This window comes from Mangifera indica, chromosome 10 (genome assembly GCF_011075055.1).
Source record: "Mangifera indica cultivar Alphonso chromosome 10, CATAS_Mindica_2.1, whole genome shotgun sequence".
In the NCBI taxonomy this organism is placed as follows: Eukaryota; Viridiplantae; Streptophyta; class Magnoliopsida; order Sapindales; family Anacardiaceae; genus Mangifera; species Mangifera indica.
Genome location: NC_058146.1, coordinates 5660389 through 5683501, shown reverse-complemented (window position 1 = coordinate 5683501; position 23113 = coordinate 5660389). Strand labels below are relative to the sequence as shown.

Below are 23113 nucleotides of genomic sequence, written 5' to 3'. Positions count from 1 at the left end.
AGAATGGGTGTTTGTTTTTTAAAATGTGGTTATTTGTTAATGAAACAACTTGACATCTTTTGAAATGAAGGTGGAACATGTGTTCCATTTCTTACATTTTCAAACTTAAACAAATTTTGGTCATTACTTATGTGATGTTTCAAAGAATACCAGTTATATTACAATCATTTTCTTAATTTGTCTCATTAAAAACACACAAAGGTTAACAATCTTACTGTTTTTAACTAATTACAAACAATAAAACTATGCATTTTCATTTTGAGTATACAAATAGATACATACTTTATGTGTATTATTATGTGATTGAATGATTTTGAATTAAAGATAAATTAACACTTGATCACATGATGATATTTATAAATATATACTAATTTATGTATCCAAAATAGATATATATAGTACTGTTTAATCAACAAATAAGTCAAGGTGAAAAAAATTTCAATTAATGAAAATCCAGTTGATGTGTTAACAAAAACAGGATCAGTAAGTAACCTTTAGATTACCTTAGACTTATTCAAAATTGGTTGTGGTTAGCTTTTGTTGAATCGACAAGGGTGTTCTCTAATTTAAATTCATATATCAGTTTAAGACAAGATGAAGTTTTGTAAGATTTATGTGTCTTAAACTCTTAAGTAAAGGGCAAAATTATAATTCACCATGGTAAGAGGCATATAAGTCATTTTTAGATTAGATATTTCATAACCCTAAGTATATAAATACAGAGATTTTAGTGGATAGATTTTGGGAGACTATTTAGCTATTCCTAATTTTTTTCTTTGCTAGGGTTTGCAAAATCTCTCTACTTTTCTTCAACCTCGAGTTTCTTTAGGTGGGAAATCATGTTATAGTCTAAGTAATTCTTCATGTCGAATTTTTTGTGCTAATTTGTAGCATATAGGTGTTCTTTGAATTGTAAGTTGCAATATTTTTTATTCTAGTAGATTTGACTAGAGGATATCCTCAACCTTGGATGTAAGATTTTGTTTATGAAATCCAAACCAATTAAATATGTTATATACATGTTCTATAAGTTCTTGCATATTTTGTTATTGAATCTATATAATATCAGTCCTGTTTACTCTTAAAAGCCTTCTCACTAAAATTTAATCAACTTAATATTAGGATAATCTTCCTTCTCTGTCTGGGATTTCTCTAGTGTTTCAACATGGATATTCTTAGCATCTCCATAGGTTTCTTCACACAAAGGTTGTTTCTATTCTTAAGGTTTTAAAGGATTGCATTGGAAGAACTTTCTGCGCTAAACAAAACAGCAATTGCCAGGAGAAGAGTTTGGTATCCCTATGACTTATATATGTCTGGCCACCTTGAAGTTGCAAGTTTCTCTCTTTTCTCCCTTTCTGCTGCTTTTGATATGAAATTATGTACACTCAATCTGCATATTCTGAAAAAGTTTGAAATTAGGAAAAGAATTAGTGTAAGCTAAAGTACCTTTGCCTCACCTATTTTGAAGTTAAAACTTGTAAACAAGACAGCACACTACCTACTCACTATCATTAAACTAAACCAACAACTAATTACATGTTGTAATTATTCCAAATGATATATAATTTGATTCTGAAATTCCAAACTATATTACAAAAAAATGAATGCTGAATAAATAATATCCCCTGACTCACTATTCAATAAGTTTGTAACCAACACAAGCAGCCCAGAAATACCAACCCAGAATTGATTCTTCTCTCCTCCTGCAATGCAACCAAGTAGGTGATCCATTTAGAAGACTAGACATGACTGCTGTCGTCTTCTGGAGCTCCCCCTTGTTTGCTTAAATTTGAGTAGGCTGTGTGGCCATAACAAATATGAAGAAAATAAAATCAAAAGTAATTTATTTGATATAATTAGGTAGAGCACAGATTCTCATCAACCCAAATATTATTTACAAAATAGAACCAGATACGTAAAACTCCAATAGAAATATTCTCAATATCTGAGGTACTCTGTTGGTTCTGCAATTTGTGTACAAATGAAGTAGACAGATACATGTGCAAGCTTTTCAGAGACACTTTTACATAAAGATGACCAGAAGTTTGCATTAACAATAAATTGCCACATTTTGGATCCTTATGAGTCGCAGTTGTCCAAAAGGTAATTTCTCCTATGCAGTAAAACAATATACAACACTAATAAACATATAATTTTGTGATCCTTGATGGATCCTGATATCTTTTCCTCCCAGCTTGCCATGGTAGTGAGCACATTTCCACTGGCAATTTCTGCATTTTCACAACACTGCTGTTTGTAGATTAATGTTAAAAATCTAAACTAATTCAGCATATGTAGAAACAAACCAAAATAAAGCCAAAGGGTTGCAAGAAGGATGATTGACAAGACTTGCACTTTAAAATATCTAATAGTGGAACTAGCATGATGGATACTGCAATCAGTGGATATGCATTCATCCCTCCCATTGTTTTGGTCCAAAGAAATTTCTCCTGAGGACAAAAGAATTTCATTCGGACTAGAGCCGATAGATTCAGAACTAACATGATGGAACTCATTTGTCTTAGCTGCATCTATCCCATATGAACCTGAGGCTGTGCTTTTGGCACCGTCTTTCCGAGGTTTTACTGCAGGCACGAAACAGCTGATAGTTACTCAACAAGCTGAGTACAGAAAGATATAAGTGGCAAATATCCATAAAAGAAAGATAGTAAGGAACTGATGACATTGAATTCACATGTAGCAACGATGGTCAATCAAAAGAAGAGGCAGCAGAGAGGGATCTGCATAATGGAGAGTAAACCACTATCCAAAAATCTTATATAATGAAAGGAGGGTAGTTAGACCTCCGAAATTCATCTCATTTGGAGACTAATTAGAAAGTTTTGACAGGGAATTTGATCAAACAGATAACTTAAATTCATCGTATGTACAGTCGGCTGATAGTTTGATGGAAGTTATTACCTCGTAGCACAGTGTCACATCCACCACACTGGTATACAGCAACATCTGCAGGCTCCGGAAGCAGCAGCCAACATTTAGGACACTTTACTATTCGAAGCTTGTGAGTCTTTGATTGGCTTTCCATATTCCTCTAGATATGCTGATGTATCCAAGCTAAGCCCAGGCTTCCACCATCAAATTTGACACACTGAATAATGAAATCCCAGCTACCCGATCAAAAACAGAACATAAGATGAGTTTTTGAGGAGAAGAAAAGCATATTAGTCTCATAAAAACTGAAAAAAAGGAGAAAAATAAAAGGCGGAAACTATCTGATAACAACAGAAATCAAAGCTCACAGGTCGTGGAGGCATCACCATAGATGTCAGAATCCCAGGAAGTGCAGCATCAGATCTACTCCAGTAATTGATGAAACTTCAAAAATATGTAATTCGTATGAAATTTTTTTTGATATTTCAATTTTTTGAGGGATTTTACTAATTAATATGAAAAATTATTCAAATAAGCTACACACATAAGTTTGAATCAATTTGATTTTTATCAAGCATCAAACATGTAAAATCATATAAAACATTTACCTATATCATGTTTATGTAACCATCAAACACATAAAACATACATTTAAGCATCAAATTATTTTTGAGCACACAAAATATCACATCCACAATTCATATATCAACTTTCAATGTAGTGCATAGTCAAAATGCATCAAATATATAAAACTTGTTTGTGTCGATGCCAATGACGTCCCCTTACATGATACAATAAAAAATGACTTATTTTAACGATTGTTCTTGTTCTGAAATTTTTTGGAATAGGTATTCCATATTTAATCTTTAACTTTTGTTAGAATAACAAAATCGTATATTAATGTAATGATTTGAAACCTTTTGAAACAATTAACTATTTCATGAGCATTCCAATTTGTGAAACATGCACTCCATGTCTATTTCCTACATTTTCACACTCAAACAAATCTTGCTGCCTTAAACAAGGTTAATTCAATTGCAATGATTCTTTGTTTTTTTTTTAGAGTTTATCTCGTCAAAACATACACAGGCTAACATCTACCATCAAAGCTAACAACATACACCGGTAAAATTGGCTGGTGGATGGAAAACCAAGTTTTCAAACTCAATGGATAGAAAATGTTATTTCAGCAAAGTTTGGGTGGAAAAGACCTTTGAATATAATTTTTTTTTAAATATTTCTTATATTAACTAAAAATAAAATTATTTATATTTTAAAAAATAATAAATAATAATATAATAATAATAATATTAAAATTTTAAAATAATTTTTAATATTTATTTATCATATTATTATTAAATAATATAAAATAATAAAAATAAATTATCAAAATAATCTTCGTACCTTCAAAAGCAACTTACTGAATATTTCCGCGAAATATTCCTGGAAGGTTGATAAGTTTCCCTTGACTGAAGTGAGTCCTTAATTGTGTTGCCACGTGGCCTCCTCCCTTTCACGCTTATTTTCAGAAGAATCTCCGTAGTTACAACCGTCCACAAAATTATATTTAATCTCCGCTGCCGCTGCGGAAACATAGAGTAAGAAGAAATGGCGATTTCATCAATTAAATTTGGATCCTTTGTGCTGCCACAGTTGCCTGCAATTACCAACAAAACGTCAGGTGGCTTGAGGAAGCTCAAGTATCCATCAAAAAAATTTATTTTACTTGCCCAGTACTCCCAAACACAGGATCTTTTCTCTTCTCGTCTTCAAAGTGCAGTATTTCTTCTCCTTTTTCAATTTTTGGTCCAAATATCCTACTTTGAGTTATCAGTGATCAAAGATTGGTGTTTTTATTTTTTATTTTGATTTTTTGTGAAGTACAGATAGTATTGAGAACTTGCCCAAATTGGTGGAAGATATCGTCCGGACATCTATAAATACAGGCCCACGAGGAGCTTTAAGACTAGCTCAAGGTATCCAAGCAGTCGTTGGGGTTGGTGGCGAGTGGCTAGCTGATGTATCTAAGGTTTTTTTTTTTTTTGGGGGGTCTCTGATAAATTTCAGACTTTGATTTATCTGGGTCTCGGGACACTGTTTAACAATGAAATTAAATTTATCCATTTGAATTTTGTGATCTAAATTGCAGTCAACAAATTCCTCCACTGGATTACCTACTCAATTGCAGCTTGGATTATTTTCCCCTGTATATTTGAGGAAATTGTTTGAGCGCATGGGAGCAACCTATATTAAGTTAGGTCAGGTGAGTCTATATTTCTCTTTCTGATTTTCATTTGTTTGTTGATACTCATTATAGCTCAAGTACTACATTTTTGTGCTATGTTGTCAAAGATGCATTGCATATCTGTTATACGGTAGATTCCAGCCTGCAGAACATCTTTCCGAGAAACTTCTACTTACCTGAATCGGGGCTTACGACTTTCAGTAGGCTATGATCAGCGGCTAGTAGATAGTATCTGTCAATCGTCTGGGGGCACAAATAAACTTTATACTTTGAAACAATAAGAAGAACTCTATAGTGTAGTTTATCTCCAATATAATTTTTCTATTCTCCCGCATATGAAGAAAAACTATCTTTTTGTGCCACATCGAGACTACTTTGTTAATTAGATTATTTTGTCTCAGATCAATTAGAATTAGATATTAAGGATCATAGTTGAATTGGGAATACCTAGATTCTATTATTTGAATGTAACTTCTCATTTTCCTTCTATAACTATGAAGGACCAACATATAGAGGAGAGCGAGCAGATACACTATTTCCGATATGTGCATACATAAAGAGAGCTGTTATTCCTGAGAGTTATTCTAAAACGGAGCATAAATCCCTTCTAGGAATCTAGTTATCACAAGATACCCTTTTATCGTATCAACATTTAATAATATATTGTGGATGTAAGTTTTTGATCATCATACCGAATTACATAAAAAATCTTTCGAAATGTATTTTTTTCATATTTATTTTATACCATCATAGTGGATATTAAGATTAATTAACTAATTCTTAACATTGTTGCTGTAACCTTTCTTACGCAAAGCTCCGTATTGCATACATCAATTGATGTCAAAAAATCTTATCAACAATATGAATTGCTACATAGATAACATAACAGATTCACATATTTCATAGATCTAAATGGTTTCTTGTGATTACATCAAAAGAAAATTAGTTTTTAAATAGTTTTCGTTGTGGAGTAGTATGTAACTAATCTTGACTTAGATTGTGTTTTGCTAGTTTTTAGCTTCTGCCCCCACCTTGTTTCCTCCGGAATACGTCCAAGAATTTCAAAACTGTTTTGACCGAGCTCCTGCTGTTCCCTTTGAAGAGATAAAACGGACCTTGCGGGAGGAATTAGGGAGACCAATAGATAGTGTCTATGAATATATTGATCCTATGCCACTTGCCTCAGCCTCTATAGCACAGGTTTGTATCCTGTCCACCTACCTTCCTTTTAGTTGTGGTTAATATCTCTTACTTACTGATTAGAAACTGTTTCATATTCTGCTCAGGTTCATGCTGCAAGGCTCCGAGGTTCTCAAGAGGATGTAGTTATAAAAGTCTTGAAACCTGGAATAGAGGATATTTTAGTGGCAGATCTTAACTTTATTTATGTTGTTGCTCGCATATTGGAGTATTTGAATCCTGAATTCAGCCGTGCTTCACTGGTAAATTGTGAACTGGGTTTCTAGAGTTGAGCTTACAGCACATGGCTCATCCTTTTAACCAACTAGATATTTATTTATAGCTGTTATGATATAATTCATTACCTTATGTGTTGTCTATAAGTATCATCAAAGTTTTTTTTTTTCAATAATTTTAGTTAACCAAAAAAAAAGAAAAAAGAGAATTGTTCGTCCAACTAAATGATATATGAGGCTCCTATTGTTAATTTGTTGTGTAGGTTTTCCTTCAATCATGTATATCCTTCATTTTTAGCTGCTATCCTAATCTGTACCTCCTTTCGTAGGTCGCTATTGTGAAAGACATACGAGAGTCAATGCTTGAAGAAGTCGACTTTTATAAGGAGGCTGTAAACATTGAGTCCTTTAGGAGATATCTAGAAGCCATGGGACTCACAAGGCAAGCTACAGCTCCGAATGTGTATCACCATTGCAGCACCCGTCGTGTTTTAACAATGGAGAGGCTATATGGAGTTCCTCTGACTGACCTGGACTCTATAAGTTCACTTGTTTCTAATCCAGAGTCCAGCCTTATAACTGCCCTTAACGTGTGGTATGATATCTGTGATTCACATGTTTGTAAAATTTTATGGTCAGTGGTGGATATATTTCAAGGTTATGTAAAATGCTTCCACTCGTTGGTTTGATATCTATCTGCAGGTTTGGAAGTTTGCTTGCCTGTGAAACCTTTCATGCAGATGTGCATGCTGGCAATTTGTGGCTGTTACGTGATGGTCGGATTGGATTCCTTGATTTTGGTATGTATTAATCTTTTTCTACTACAACTGTTCGCTAATACCTCAGCTATCTTTCCAAGATACTAGAATTCTGTCATAAGTTGGTTAAATATAATTAACATTTATTTTAAAGGAATCGTTGGACGCATATCCCCAAAAACATGGGCTGCTATGGATGTGTTTTTGGCATCAATTGCCACTGAGGAATACGAGTCAATGGCTTTGGCCCTGATTGAAATGGGAGCTACAAGCAAGGATATCGATGCAAAGGCATTCTCAAGAGACTTGGAAAAGATATTTTCATCCATACAGGCAATCACTTGCTTCATAGTACGTGCAAAGTATAGATCTTGTTGTCTTATATTCTAATCAGTCCGCCATTTCAATGAATGCAGGAGCTGGATACGGAAATAGTAGTTGCAACAGCCAGGGGAACAAACACAAATGCAACTGCTGTATCTGCAAATCTAGTTGTTGATGAGAGACAGATGAATGCACTTTTCCTTGATGTGGTAGGCTGATTTGTTTAAATTTTTTCGAAAACAGGATGCATTAATGTCATGAATACAATAGAATTTAGACACTAGTGTTTCATCCTGGTTTGTGAAATACAGGCATGTAAAATGTAGATACCAATAATTATGTGATTAAGCTTTTTGGTTGTATAACATGACAGGTTAGGGTAAGTGAATCATACGGGCTAAAGTTTCCGAGGGAGTTTGCACTTCTTATGAAGCAGCTTCTGTATTTTGATAGATATACACGTTTGCTGGCCCCCAACTTGAACATGCTTCAGGACCAGAGGATTGCCATTGTATCTAACAGAAGAAGCAACAGCAACTATAAGGTTATCAATGTCGAATGAGGCCTGGATGTAGGTATCTGCATCGATATAGGAGATACTTATTGTAAAGTTTCAGGAAATAGAAAGAAATTCTAACATAAAGATGTTGAAATATGATTATTTATTTTCTGCGATGAATTTTTACAGTAGTGTTGTTACGGTAGTTTTTAAAATAATATACAGCTGTTGCATTTGTGTATGTTGGGGTTTATTTTTGGTCAGGGCTTGGGAAGAATAGAGGAGGAGGAGGAGATATAACTTTAACTAATGTTATTGTTTTAGATATGGATGAATCTTCAAAAAGTGTATGAATGGATGGATGATAATGTGAAAGGATCTATCATGGACCTTTTCCATGAATGGGAAGCCAAAGCTAAAACTAAGGCTATTATGCTAATGCCAGAATCATGAAGAAAATGGGGAGGGAGAGAGACGAAGAAGAGGGAGAGGGAGAGAAAGACAAAGAAGAGGAACCATCTTCATCTCCCAGGACCAACCAACCAGGATTCAGTTTTAAGGTAGTGCTTCAGTTTTTGTTATTTGGCATTATTCAACGTGGGGAAATTCTTCTGGAGAAGTTTTGTTTAACCAAATCAATGCGTATGACTTTCGGTGGATAATGATCAACGGCTTGTTACAATATCAGCGATTACATACATCTCTTATCTATCAACTCCAAAATAGCGGAAAAAAACTTTACAAGACAGCATACCCCTTCAATAATATCAATGAGATAATTTTCCATTTTTGGGGTTTATAAAATAAGTTATTTCCCTGTAAATTTAGGATTTTAATTGTTGATAAGATTTTTTTTTTTTTAATTTTAATTCAATTAAAAGATGACTTAGAAGTAATCAGATTCTATTATTTGAATGTAACTATTTGGCATTAGGAGGGCTCTTACCATAGTTCATTATCACAAACATTGTTTGTATTGTACGTGAGCTTGACCCAAAATGTGTTTTGATTTCTTAAAAAAATTTTACATATTATTTAATCAGTCTTAACTTAAAGAGCCCACATCTTTGATAAGAGTTCTAGTGTTTTTCAAGCTCTTAAGAATCAGCCATCTTCAAGTTAAAGTGTTTGTTACACATTGTTTTGCTTCAGTTTCTGATCTTCATTTTCCTCTTTAAAGTAGTTTTTCAAATTTAAGTGTCCTCTAACTGTCGTATCTGAAACATATGTCCTCTAGGTGATCAATTAGAAGAAAAAGAAAAAGTAGCCCTTCAATGATAATAACCCTATTTAGTTGTTAATATCCCTTTTAGTTATGATTATAATATAACTTTATCATCTAAATTTGATCTATTGGAACTTCGATGATCAATAAATTTGATCAACTAGATTAAATTTAATGAAGATGGCACTATGTTGCATTGAAAATCAGATGGAAAGAACACTTACTTTCCCACTTTGCCTTCTCCAGTAACCACCCTAACAGTTTTCCCAAGCTTTTTCATGGCAATATTTAGGCAAGCACTGTTATATACTCAGGCAAAATTTCAGAAACAGAACAAAATTTTGCCACTTCCACTTTTTGAATAATGCAAAAAATTCTCGAGAACACAAATTTATGGGTCCAAATTTATCAAATATTCCCATAAATTAATAACAAAAGACCTCAACAAAATGAGCTGAGTAAATTATTCATATCAATTCTTTTCATGTCTTTTTCTTATAAAAAAAAACCTCTTACTCGAAATCAGAACTTTCACCATGGTACTATCCCTACTGCCCTTCTGTCGGCTTCTCCAAAAAGGTCTTCTTCAACCAATCAAATGGCTGCAGAGGAAACATTATGTTACAAGAAGTTGCAAAGATGCATCATCATCAACAATAGCATAAACAAGCATTCTAATATTAGATTTTCATACAACCAAAACCTGCAATATCTAACTTAAATATGCATTCCAATATCAATTTTCAGACAAACACAACTTTCAAGACAATATTGTATTATTGAAAAAATATAAAGTTGGTAAATGAAACGAAAAACAGCATGATCAACTGCAATATCTAACTTAAACATGCAATCAAATATCAATTTTCATACAACCGCAGCCTGCAAAATCTAACTTAAATATGCATTCCAGTATCAATTTCCATAAAGCACAATGTCCAAGCCAATATTGTAGAGAAAATATAAATTTAAGTTAGGTAAAAGTAAAAAAAAGGGCATGTTGAACTGCAATGTCTAACTTAAACATGCATTCTAATATCAATTTTCCTGGAAATACAACCTTCAAGCCATTATCTGACTAATCAATTTAGTCAAAAGAAGCACAAAAGCATGAATGATCGTTCAAACACACTAAGTTTATGAAATCTAACACCTGAAATTCAGCAACGATAACCAACTAAAGGGAAATACAATGGATGTACTTTTTTCTCTTCATGATTCTAATTTTCCATTTGAAAAAGGAAAACGGACGCATAAACCCTCTGATTATATGGTTATGTGTTAACAACGTTGACACTCCTATCAATAACATATCTAACTTCCATCTACCAACTTCGATTTTAACTACCAACTTTTACCAGATTACGTGAATCACAAATACCTATTTTTCACCCCCACAACATTTCAAGATTCATTCCAAAAAATACAAATATTGGGATTTCATACAGAATTAAAATTTCACATCCCATAGATTTCAATTTTCAATCAAATCCATATAAGATCTCAATTTAAGACCAAAACCCAGATAAAATTTCAAGTTTCGAACAGAAACCGTATTAAAAGATATTGTTTCATGTAAATGAGAAAGAAAAAGGTGCGATTTGTACCTGGATGAGCCAGATAGCGCCAGTGGTGGCGGCGACACCCCATAAGGCGGCGGATTGAATGTCTATGGGTTGAGGACGAAGCCTTGGCTTGAGGAACTTGAAAATAGTAGATTCACCGGCCATTTGGTAACCCTAATCGACTTTAATGAACCGAATCTTTGTTTCTATTTCCAGATGTTTAATGTCAATGTCAATCACCCAGAAAAACTTGAGTTTATATTAAAATCCCTATTCGTTTTACACCGTTAGATTGTTTCCATAGGAACGGTAGAGATTTACATTCGGTTCCTCACCAGCCATTAATTCTTTCTTTAACAACTATTTATTCCAATAAGAGTACAATGAATGTGTCGTGGGGAAAATAGTAATTTCACTTTCACAGTGTAGAAGTAATCAATTAAAAATAGAAATCAAAGTTTTCAAGGCATACAATGTTTGAAAATGTTTTCAGTGACGACATGAAGATAAACAGAAAGACAATGACATTCAGTATAAAAAACACAAAAGGTAAAGAGTCTCTAATGTGACTGCATATTTTGTCTCTCATCAAATAACAAAGAGAAATAGCACAAACACTTAACCCACTGAAAGAAAAGTATTTGAAAATGGCTTCAGAAACTCATCTTCCAACAAAATTTTGAACTTTTCTTTTGGTTTACATCCTGTCAACTAGCTAAACTGAACTTTGGGAAAAGTTCTTATTCACAATATCAGCCTTTGATGTTGGTCGTCGACCCTTGTCAGGACCACCAATAATGCCCCAATTCTCGAATTGCCTTTGCCGTGCTCTTGCTCTTTCTTTCTCCTCTTCAGATTTTGATGAGTAACAATGTGGACAAGTAACTCCATACTCCCACTCATGGGCTTCCATGTCGGCATCGCTAACTGGTTGTTTGCATCCATAGCAAAGCTTGAAAGTTCCTTGTTCCAACCCATGTTCAACCGACACTCGTTTGTCAAACACAAAGCACTCACCCTCCCAGAGGCTCTCAGTCTTTGGGACTTCCTCAAGGTATTTCAGAATCCCTCCTTCCAAATGATACACCTGATAAATTCACCATGATCCAATGTCAAATACCATAATAAGATATTTTACAAAGTAGCTTTGTTGGCACTAATGAGAGACCGAAAAGAGATACCTCTTTAAAACCTTTGCTTAGGAGAAAACTGGAAGCCTTCTCACATCGAATTCCTCCTGTGCAGTACATTGCAACCTGCTTTGGCAATTTCTTTTTCGTACTCTCCGCTTCTTTGGTAATTTCATTTGAATCCTTGATCTCTAACTCTGACTGATTGCCACCAGTTCCTTCAAGTTGGAACTGATCATCCACCCAAGATGGAAACTCACGAAATGCTGTAGTAAATGGATCGACTGCTCCTTTAAACTTTCCAATTCTAGTTTCATAGTTATTGCGCACATCAATCACTACCTAAATAGATACTTTCTTGTAAGAGCTAAGTACATGTAACTGTAACAGACGATGGTCTAGAAAAGCATCACTTACTCCTTGCATGTTTCGTCAACCACAATGCCAATTTACAACATAAATGGTTAATCCATCTCTACAAATGTCATAGTAAAGTGAATGCAATCAGTTTGCTTGGACAAATCTAGATTTTCTTGTGAGAGCAAATTTCTTTAGTAAGTTAAATACAGGTACTTGCTCCAGCCACAATATAGATGGAATTAAAAAATCAACAGGCACTTGCTATGACAGGAAACAAAAAAGTAGACATATTGCATACATCTTAGACCCTTGGTAACAACTTAAAAATATTTAAAGAAAAAACACAAGAGCATTTGGTTACCGTATCAGGATCACTAATCAAAGTATTCCACTCTCTAGGCTTCACATACTTCCCGACCTTCTCTACAGGTGATACAGACGGCATTCCAAGAGTAACAATCTACATTAATAGAAGGAAGTAACAAATAAGAAAACCTCGCAAGAGGTTTGAATAGATTTGCTTCCATGAAAAAGGTAATCACTTCAAGTTTACACAAAGAATACCACAATGCAAAGGTATACAAAGCAATACCTCCGTCTTCAACTTGACCCTCACATGATCCCACCGAAAGGGAGCATCTTCCCCAGCTGCAAGAGGAGAACTGCTGCTGTGTCCATGATGTATAGCCTCCTCCTCAGGACTGACAGGAGACTCAATTTGTCTAAGCCCCTTCAAACGGTTATCACTTTGAATGAATGCAAGAACTCTTTCCACAGTCGCTCGTGTCCCACATATGCTGCCATTGATCCCTTCTGGTGCCAGAATGATACCACCTGACACACGCTGAGGAGGATCAGCTTGGTAAGGCATGTAAAACATGTGAAATTGACTGAACAGGACTCAACAGAGCTTCAGTTCAAGCTAATTCAGCTAGATAAAAACAATTACTTTCAAATTTCTTCAATGACAAACCTCAAATTAAACAATGCCACTATCCACTTGTTGACACTGTATTTAACAAAAGATGAAAAAAATTCAAGCACCCTTGCTCTAGCTTACAAAAGCAACCAAAATCGAAATCCCAAACAAACAACACAAAAATTATGATAATTACTTCATTTAAACTGTTTCCACTAAAATATCTATAACATTATATAATTTAGAAACCTAAATAAGAAGTCTTGCATTGAAAAAATAATGCTCTCAATAAAAACAAAAACAAACCAATAAGAGAAACAAGTACCAGTTCCTGACAAAGCTCCTTCAATGGCTTCCGCAACTCAGCGTGGTCGGGGAAATCCGCAAACTTGTAGAAAGAGACAACTACAAGAAGATTCGGGTCATCCAACTCTGGTTTTGGATCCGTTGATTGGATTTTGGGCACAATGGGGATGGGGTCCGAAGAACCAGTGAAGCATCTGGTGGAAAGTGTCATGGGTTGAGAAATTCTATTGGAATTTGAAAACAAGTGAGAAGCTTGGGGGTTTTGAGAGGTGGGTTTCATGGTGAGAGGTAATTTAGGATTAGGGTTTAGGTTTGAAGTGGAAGATGATAACATCCCCAAGATCAGTAATGGCGGTGACCTATACCTAATCATAAAGGCGGAACTTCTTCGCATTTGCATACGCCCTACGCCCTCGGTGGCGTTAAAATTGCTAATATATTAATCAAAAAGTTTAGTGCATAATTTTCATGCCTAATTTTATAAATAAATAATAATATATTATTATATAATTAAATAATTAAAAATTAAAAATAAAATATTATTCAATCACATATTAATATATTAATAACTAAATAACATTTTTCCATTCAAAAGTTAATTTAAAAACAATTTTTTACTCTTAATTAATATAAATAATATTTTTTTATCATCCTAAATTTAAATGATTTTACAATATTTAAAAGCTTACTAGTGAAGTAACTCGGTGATGGTGATGACGCTAAGGGAAAGAAATCATGAAGATAATGAACACCATTCGTTGAACTCCAATCAACTTGTGAAGAGTGATTAAAACTATGAAGAGTCAAAAGAAAATAGATGAACTCGAATGGTAAAGGAACATGATCGAAAATCATCCCTGTGATGCTGATTTTTGTGAGCAAAAGAAAGAGGTGACATGAAAATAACGAATACGATTGAAGAGATAAGAGAGTGAGTCTAATTCGAATTAATAACCAGATGATGTATGAGATGAATTTAGGGTTGTGAATATTCAGGGAAGACTAAGGTTTGCAGAATATGGAGAGGCATAGTCAATAAGTCGATTTGGATTTTGGAATGGATTGTGCAAGATGAACAGTGGAAAACAACATTATCTTGCATCCAAATAATAAAAAAACCATGTTGTTTTAAATTTAACAAAAAAAATTGACACGATTATGTAACTATATTTCAAAATGATGTTTTTCCTTAAATTGAAAAAAATGATATCATTTTATCATTTAAATCAAATCATTTGCAAGTCTATTGAACCTAATGCCGTTTAGCTTGAGTTCATCACCTTGCTAGAAATTAAGTTTGTTTCACCGAAACTATGGTTAGATTTCTATCAATTTCAAAAAAATCAAACTCAAATTTGAATTAAGCTTTTAACTAACTCATTATTAAAACAATGTTATTTTAATACAATTAGTTAAAACGATATTGTTTTGTATCTAAATTTTTAGCTCGCAAGTTTGATACGCTAAATACTCCAAGGCTTGAGCTCGAGCTCGAAAATATGAACTTTCAAGCTCAAACTCATTTGAGCTTAACTTATTTCAGATTTATTCAAAACGAACTCAAACTCAAGTTTAAATAAATTCGATTCAAATTTAACCCTAACCACAACTTTGTTCAAGCATCAACAAGCCAATCTAGCGAAGATTCGAACACACTTGACTCAAATCTAAGGCCAATTATCATATTACCTAAACTACCCATCTCAGAATTTCGGCTTTACAGTATTACCTTTCTTTGACAAGTCAATACTGTGTTAGAATACTCTACATTTGGTAAGAATTTATACACTATCTAAGTGTCAATATCTGCGAAAAATGCTTCGAGAAGGAGAAAATCTACAAAAGTTGGAACAAAAATAAGGACTTTGTAATGTTAGGAATAGTATCATACAAGAAAATTAGACTGTGTGTTGGAAGCTGGATAGAAACAAACCCATGGACCCAAATAGTCCAAGTCAACAAATCCGGTTAGACCTTGACCCAAAGAAAACATATTTTAATTTATCATTAACCAATAAAATTATATATATAAATAACAAGTATAAATAATAATATATTATTAAATGATTGAATAATTTTAAATTAGAGATAAAAATAATATACAATCATATGATGACATATCATTATTTGTATACACATTTTATACCCATTATTTGTGCACCTCATTATTAATTTATGTTGATTCTGTAAAAAAATGGTCACTTGCAAAACATGAAGTGTTTTTTTTTAAACATCCGGAAACTCCACTGACTTCATCGAATATGTTAATCTCAGGGTATAATAATTAAATCTATAACCACTGTATAAAGTAAATCAAGTGTGATTTATTATGGTACATTATTAGTCGACCTCAAATTATTCATACCTTAACCTTTCACATAATAAAGGTCATGTTATTCAATTCTTGACGTTTCACGCAAAAGGTGAAGTTGAATGCTTCAAAATGATGCAATATTATATAATAAATCTACTCAATTTGAGCTCTAATTAAAGGAACATGCTCAAATGCTGGATAGTTGCATTAGTATATGTTTGAAAGGCTGCATTGAGAGTTGTGATTCATGGAATCTGGCTTGAACCCATAAAATAAAATTAGCAACATCTTGCCACACTGTCACACATGGCACAATTGGGTCTATTTGTGGCAACTAAGTTGTTTTTATGCTTCTCTTATTGCGTATTAATTAATGGAATTCGGTGTATTCGATAAAATTATGTGTACATATTTTTTAATATATAATTGAGTATGATATTTTATATCATCGTATAATAAGATAATTTTTAATTAAAAATAAAATAATATATACCTATATAATGATATATTATTTATGTATTAAATTATATATTAAAAAATATATAAGTAATAATAGTATTGCTACTTTATCTTATCCTTAATGGTGAAGAGTAGTTTCATGACATCCTTTTCCTTCTTGACTCTGAATTCATGTACCCAAGTTGTCCCACTTTCCACTTCACAACCTTTAGATTTTTCTACTAGAAGTCTAAGAATATTATGAATTTTGAATGTTCAATGTTCTAGATAAGTGTAAAATAAATCTAGATAAGTAAAAGGCCGAACCTTCCTTTCCTTTTAAGATTTGTCAATTTAAAATTAACTGATTTTATTATCATTTATTTATTTTATTATAGTAAAATGACACATCTATTACTTTATTTATAAGATTGTTTAATATGAATGCCTTATAATATACGTCATTATGATTATTAATAATTTTCTTAGAAATATATAAATATAATGTTTTGTATTAAGCTATCAAATGAATCCTAATCCAAATTGTTTTTCTGAAAGTTCTTGGTAACCAACCAACTAGATCAATAATTGGAAGGCAGATAAGTACAGAAGTGAAAAGGCTTTAAGACAATAAGGTCAGCTTTACATCACAGACCAAACGTCACCATTGCTCTTCAAAGCAATTTTCTTTATTCAAACTCTCCTTCCTTACATCTTCCTCTGCTTTTCTTCTCTCTTTCCTCTTATCCTGTATCTTGATGTTAATAAAAGCCTCTCCTCCACTACTTCTCCTCGTGTATATCCATTCACCTCCCATTATGCAAGCAAAAGCAATTGGGTAACTTCTGATTCAGTTTCACTTGTTTTTGATTAGTACTCTCTTAGCCTTTCTTATTATGGCAGCTCTTTGTTCCAACCGGAGCAAGCTGATACAAGAGCTTCGTCAAGGCCAGAAGTTTGCCAACCAGCTTCAGCTGACTCTTCATCAGGATCATAAACCCTTTGAACAGCAACATGGGTTGGTTTCATCTCATCAACAGGAGCTTATTGTTAAGATCTTGAGATCTTTCAATGAGACTCTTTCTGTACTGAGTTCTGGCACCTCTGCTGAGCTTGTTGTTTCTAAAAATCATGATCATCAACAGTTTCCGCCTACCAATTCTTCCAATGATTCACCTTGTACGGATGACCGGAGATGGGAAGATTCCGGCGAGAGTAAAAAAGGGCCGGCCAGTTCCAAGGCGAGGAGAGGCTGTTACAAGAGAAAGTAAGCATATTAATTTATGGTATTTTCGGATGATTTAAAAGTGGAGCAGTGGATGTTTACAGTAGAAATGAAATTCTTGCAGGAAGAATTTAGAGACATGGAGAATAGCCTCTTCCACCTTAGAAGATCCTCATGCTTGGAGGAAATATGGGCAAAAGGAGATTCTCAATGCGAAGTTCCCAAGGTATATTCAAATGTTATACAGAAAGTTCATATTAACTTATTGCAAAATTTCTGGTCCTGTCAAAATATTGTCAGTTTGGATAGCTCACAAGCTACATAACCACTCATATCTTAATATCCTTAAATGATATATGATGCACATATATACCTAACGTATTTCCTGTGCTTTGTCGATGTGGAATTCGTGAAAGGGGTGTCAGACTTATTCAAATGTATTTTGAAGATCATGAGTTAATTCTAATGACCCTTCAATTTTGTTACATCCAGGAGTTACTATAGGTGCACACATAAGTATGATCAAGGATGCAGAGCAACAAAACAAGTTCAAAGAATGGAAGATAATCCAGAAATGTATGAGACAACATACATAGGCAGCCATACTTGCAAAGATTTATTCACTGCTCCAAAAATCTTCGCAGATTCTGATCATCCTTGGGGAACTACTGGTTCTTGTACTGTGAGCTCAATGAACAGTTTTACCCCACAAGAAATAAAGCGAGAATATAAGGAAGAGACAACACAAAGTGATGATATATCAGAGAACTTGTCGTCTTTGGATTCAGTGGTGTGGGATGATCTAATCCCCATTGAATTATCTTATCCAGCTACTGCTAAGATGCATTCTAATGACTATGAGATGGATTTTGACAGAGACTTTCATTTTGATGAGAGTGACTTCCTTCTTAGTTAGGTAGTTTGGCATCAACATAGATAAAGTAGTGTCATGTGTACAATTTTTGTGCACATAGTATTATTGAATAGCATAAACATGGTGCTTTTTCTTTTATGTATATGTACATTAGTTTTTGTGGAATAAGCAGAGCCACCATTTTCAGTTTATTTTGGTATCAAAATTAATTAATTATATATATATATATGAAAAGAAAAACAGTAGCACAATATTTTGAGAAATATTTCTAACATTGATAACTTTATATTTGGGGAAATTAAATTAAATTAAATAGTCTATCTTACCTTAAACTCAGTAAAAATGCCCCTTTTTTTCATTTCTTAAGCGAAGATGTCCCCTTTTCAAAGTTTCAAGTAAAAATGTCTCAAAATTTTTAAAAATATCAAGATGACTCTTCATCACTTTTATAGAAACTTTTACTTTTATACTTTTCTTATATCATTCAAACTCATACTCTCACTTTTATTTTTACTTAATATGACACTGTGGGTTCATTTGAAATGAAGAAAATTTGTATTTCTGAATTCAAATAAAAAAAACCACTTGGTGAGAACATGATATAAAGCGGGTATTTTGATATTTGATAATATAATAAGGTGTTAAATGAAAAATATAAGGATATTTTGATATTAAATAATGTATTAAGGTTTTAAATGCAATGTTAGAAAAATATAGAAACATTTTGATAAAATAAATGACCATTTTAGAACAAAATAATATATGAGAGTGTTAAATAAAATTTTAGATAAATACGTAAGATAACTCTCATTTTCGTTGATATGATTGTTGAATATATAATTTACTTTTATTTTATTTTGGAGATAAGGGTTAGCGATTGTTACAATTAGATTATTAACAATGATAAGGAAAATTTGAATTTTGGGAAAGATTTAAATAAATTTAGGATATTGATATACAGTAAAATTTGGTAGGATATATTACTCATTAATAGGATAGTATAATTTAAATATTATTGGATAAGACAAAAATTTAATTTTAAGATAATCTAAATAAATTAAGAATATTGATATGGAGCAAATTTTGATACAGTGTAATTTGAATAACAAAAATCGAGGAATGACAAAAAAACTAAGAATGACAACAATAGAAAAACGAACCTAAAATTCAAAAACTATACACTAAAAAACCCTTAAATGAGAAAAATCAAAAAAATAGATCCCATATTTGAAAACTACACGTGAAAAATCCCTAAAACATAAAAAACAGACATAAAATTCGAAAACTACATGTCGAAAAACCCTAAATTATAAAAAAAATTAATTTGTCCCATTAACAAATTTTTGCTCTCTTATAAAGTCTATAGTTTCAAAAACTCACGTTGCCCCCTCTCACGAGTTCTCACGGGTTGCACTGTTTTAAAAACTAAAATTTTTTCTTTTCTCAGGTTTCTCTAAGGTTATTGTGCACCTTGGGGGATCCTAAGGCCCTCCCAAGATTGCGTACCAAACAAATTAATCTATTTTTTCTTACCAAAATTATCATTTCAGCCTCTCATTTCAATAATAATCGAATCTATACCTACCATAACACAATAGCCCTCAAAAAATTCAACCAAAACAAGTAGAAATTAACACATAAAATCCATTGTTCAAAACCGAAAACCTTAAAGTAATAACACCCAAAATCTTCATCAAATCGATAAAATCTAAACACTAAAATGATTTAAACAAGACAAGGGATGATGTACTCACCTTCTTTGTTATTTTCGTTATTCAAAAACATGAAAAATGTCAGAGAAAATCCAAAGAAATTGAGTCGTCATTGAACCTGTGGGAGTCTCAGGGGAAAAATGGTTGGGGATATGAACTTTTTTTGTTTATATATGAGGGAATTTTCGTTAGTTCAAATTAATGGGCATTTTTGCTTAATGTTAAAATTTTGGGGCAATTTTGTTTAAAACTCTAATGTTTAGGGCAATTAATTTAATATCTCTTATATTAAGTGTATATGTTAAATAAACTATTCCTATTAGACCTGGCCACGGGCCCGTTTGGCCCGTGAACCGGACCGAAACCGGCATGGATAAACCCAGAACTGGAACCGGCAGACCCGGAACCGGACTGAACCGGAACCGAAACTGTGGCTCTACGGTTCGATTCCGGTTCACATAAATTGGAACCGTGAAACCGTCGGTTCACACCGGTTTATGAACCGGTGGTTTACTGTGCTGAACCGAAAAAAATTTGAAACTTTTTGAAATTTTTTTGATTTTTTTTTTGAATTTTATTTAAAAAGGCAACGATTCTCTGCGCAGGGAACCGTTGCCTTTTGAAGGAAAAATTGCAGGGGACCAATCCCCTGCAATTTTCAGAGAAAATGCAGGGGACTTGGTCCCCTGCAATTTCTCTGAATCTCAATTCACCCCCCTTATTTTTAATTTTTTTCAAAAAATTTTTTTCCTATATATACTCCTCCAAATTTCATTCTCTCAAATTTCAATCTTTCTACTCTCTCACTCAATCCTTCAAACTCTCATTCTCATTTTTTAAACTCTTAATACTCTCTCAATCTTTCAATTCAATCAAATTTTCTTAAATTTAATTAAATTCTTTCTTAATTTTTTATTAATTTCAATTTCAATTTTAATTTTTTTTATACAATTCATAATTAATTATAGAATTTATTTCTATAATTAATTTTATTTATTATTTATTTATTATCTTTTATAATTAATCATATAATTTATTTATATAATTAATTTTATTTATTGTAATTAAGTCCAAGCATTTCTTTTAATTTTTAATTATTGTAATTAATAATTTAAAAATTAAATCAAGATCATGTATTAGAATTGACTGTTCAATATCGGTTTCGAACAGAAACCGTCGGTTCCGAACCGGGGCCATGAACCAGAACCGACGGTTCTGAACCGTGGACGAACCGTCCTGTTACGGTTTTGGTTCAGGATCCTTATATTTTCGAACCGTGAACCGGCGGTTTCGAACCGAAACCGACGGTTCATGAACCGTGGCCAGGTCTAATTCCTATAATAGCTCCCTTTAATTTCTTCCATAATTTCTATAATATATTTTATAATATTTCCTATAATCATTGTAATATATTTTATAATCACTACTGTCCAAAAGTGAGAAGTTATAAAAATGGAAAAACATTGTCCGACTCTCAAAATTGCCCTTGTTGTTAGATCCTGAATACCAAAATCATGAACAGTATATTGAACACAACAATTATAATCTTGTGTTAAACAACCAATAGAAATTAGATCATTTGTAATAGTAAAAACAAATAGACATGAGATAATTTAAATTATTGGTGAGGCACAAACTCACTAGTAGAACCGGTTTTGAAAATAGTTAAAGAATGGTCATTACCAACCGAAACCCGATCATTACTATTAGATGGAGCAAATTTTTCAAGCATTGTACCATCATGGGTCATATGAGTCGTGGCTCTGCTATTGCGATACCACTCAAAATCACTCAAATCTTAAATGAAACAGGAAGTAAAAGCTTCAGCTACGTTAACTGTAGTCTATTTTGCTTTCTTCTTCTTCTTTTCATATGTATAACCCCAACATTTGCTAGCTATATGACCCTGTTTGTTGTAAAGTTGACATAACACTAAAGCACTGGAAGAAACACATCCTGAGTCATTGGATTGTTCCAAGGACTTTTTGGAAGAGCCATTACTATGAGACTTAAATGATCTGTCCTTTGAGATATAAGAGATTTGTTGAGCAGTAAAAACTCCTGCAGAAGAAAATTGATTAGCAATTGATCGAGCAAACAACTCTTGACTTATTGCCTTTGGAATTACTTCAACAAGACAGGGAAACAGAGTAAGAGACAACATTGTAGTGGTAAAGTGAGCAAAGTCAGGGCCAAGTGCATGAATAAACCAGTGCACCTTGTCAATTTCATCAATTGGACATTCAATCTATGCAAGTTGCAAACAAAGGGTTTTAAAGCTATGAGAGAAATCAATAACATTATGAGTACCGCATTATAAAAGTAGTAGTTTGTCTTTAAGTTGAATTTCTCTGCACTTCGAGGAATGTGCAAAGGCGACCTTTAAAGCGAACCAAGCTTCTCTTGTAGTGGTCAATCCAAGCACCTCTTCCATGGATTCAAAAGTAAAAGATGAATATATTAGACTTAAAATAGACTGATCAACCAAGAGCTATGAGTGATAGGTAGGATTAGGTACATCTTTAGTACTAGAGTCCCAAATGGTTTTAACAAGAATTTTAATAAAGTCATTAAGATATCCAACAACCTATTGACTGTTAATTAAAAGACCAAATTGATTCCTCCATAGCAAATAGTTTATAGAGGACTCAAGTTTAACAGTGAGCAAATAAGTCATTGTGTTTAGCAGAAGTGCAAAGGTAATAGAAAAGGATGCCATTGAAAAATTGAAAAAAAAAATAAGGTTGTTAAGTTGGATGCTCTAATACCATGAAAAGGAAAACAGTAACACAATGCTTTGAGAAACGTTGCTCAAATTGATAGCTTTATTACTGTATATATTTATAAAAATATGAGATAAACTATTTTTATAATAGCTCTGCCTAATATCTCTTATAATCATTATAATA

The 23113-nt window shown here is 32.9% G+C and overlaps 3 protein-coding genes and 1 long non-coding RNA gene across 5 annotated transcripts; 2 read left to right on the top strand and 2 right to left on the bottom strand.

The window, feature by feature from the left end:
- Nucleotides 1–1097: 1097 nt before the first annotated feature.
- On the bottom strand, nucleotides 1098–4072 carry LOC123227399. Of its 2 annotated transcripts, XR_006504464.1 has the most exons (4): nucleotides 3264–4068; nucleotides 2926–3131; nucleotides 1684–2588; nucleotides 1098–1402 (listed from the first exon to the last, which is right to left on the bottom strand). It is a non-coding gene; the product is annotated as an uncharacterized LOC123227399 (long non-coding RNA). The 2 variants fall into 2 exon arrangements; XR_006504465.1 differs by lacking the exon at nucleotides 1098–1402 and having other exon boundaries at nucleotides 1822–2588; nucleotides 3282–4072.
- A 303-nt stretch (nucleotides 4073–4375) lies between these two features.
- LOC123227434 (uncharacterized aarF domain-containing protein kinase At5g05200, chloroplastic) lies at nucleotides 4376–8377 on the top strand. The gene is made up of 10 exons (XM_044652230.1): nucleotides 4376–4669; nucleotides 4782–4924; nucleotides 5045–5158; nucleotides 6152–6340; nucleotides 6427–6582; nucleotides 6885–7150; nucleotides 7258–7355; nucleotides 7468–7646; nucleotides 7730–7846; nucleotides 8011–8377. Exons 1-10 carry the CDS (start codon nucleotides 4504–4506, stop codon nucleotides 8197–8199), a joined length of 1617 nt encoding a protein of 538 aa, XP_044508165.1. The 5' UTR covers nucleotides 4376–4503; the 3' UTR covers nucleotides 8200–8377.
- Nucleotides 8378–9668: 1291 nt separating this feature from the next.
- Nucleotides 9669–14071, bottom strand: LOC123227435 (rhodanese-like domain-containing protein 7). The gene is made up of 6 exons (XM_044652231.1): nucleotides 13661–14071; nucleotides 13009–13260; nucleotides 12778–12876; nucleotides 12108–12398; nucleotides 10969–12013; nucleotides 9669–9963 (listed from the first exon to the last, which is right to left on the bottom strand). Exons 1-5 carry the CDS (start codon nucleotides 14039–14041, stop codon nucleotides 11642–11644), a joined length of 1395 nt encoding a protein of 464 aa, XP_044508166.1. The 5' UTR covers nucleotides 14042–14071; the 3' UTR covers nucleotides 9669–9963; nucleotides 10969–11641.
- A 3057-nt stretch (nucleotides 14072–17128) lies between these two features.
- On the top strand, nucleotides 17129–18683 carry LOC123227021 (probable WRKY transcription factor 70). Its single transcript, XM_044651630.1, has 3 exons — nucleotides 17129–17660; nucleotides 17743–17844; nucleotides 18111–18683. Exons 1-3 carry the CDS (start codon nucleotides 17290–17292, stop codon nucleotides 18532–18534), a joined length of 897 nt encoding a protein of 298 aa, XP_044507565.1. The 5' UTR covers nucleotides 17129–17289; the 3' UTR covers nucleotides 18535–18683.
- The last annotated feature ends 4430 nt before the right edge of the window (nucleotides 18684–23113 follow it).

What these genes read in the sequence shown, in the direction of transcription:
- LOC123227434 (XM_044652230.1), top strand. Translation starts at nt 4,504, where the DNA reads ATGGCGATTTCATCAATTAAATTTGGATCCTTTGTGCTGCCACAGTTG. An exon ending in CCTCAGCCTCTATAGCACAG is followed by an intron (nt 6,341 to 6,426) that starts GTTTGTATCCTG and finishes TATTCTGCTCAG; the next exon opens with GTTCATGCTGCAAGGCTCCG. An exon ending in AGATATTTTCATCCATACAG is followed by an intron (nt 7,647 to 7,729) that starts GCAATCACTTGC and finishes CAATGAATGCAG; the next exon opens with GAGCTGGATACGGAAATAGT.
- LOC123227435 (XM_044652231.1), bottom strand. Translation starts at nt 14,041, where the DNA reads ATGCAAATGCGAAGAAGTTCCGCCTTTATGATTAGGTATAGGTCACCG. An exon ending in AGGAGCTTTGTCAGGAACTG is followed by an intron (nt 13,261 to 13,660) that starts GTACTTGTTTCT and finishes GATCCTCCTCAG; the next exon opens with CGTGTGTCAGGTGGTATCAT. An exon ending in GGGTCAAGTTGAAGACGGAG is followed by an intron (nt 12,877 to 13,008) that starts GTATTGCTTTGT and finishes CTATTAATGTAG; the next exon opens with ATTGTTACTCTTGGAATGCC.
- LOC123227021 (XM_044651630.1), top strand. Translation starts at nt 17,290, where the DNA reads ATGGCAGCTCTTTGTTCCAACCGGAGCAAGCTGATACAAGAGCTTCGT. An exon ending in AGAGGCTGTTACAAGAGAAA is followed by an intron (nt 17,661 to 17,742) that starts GTAAGCATATTA and finishes AAATTCTTGCAG; the next exon opens with GAAGAATTTAGAGACATGGA. An exon ending in CTCAATGCGAAGTTCCCAAG is followed by an intron (nt 17,845 to 18,110) that starts GTATATTCAAAT and finishes TGTTACATCCAG; the next exon opens with GAGTTACTATAGGTGCACAC.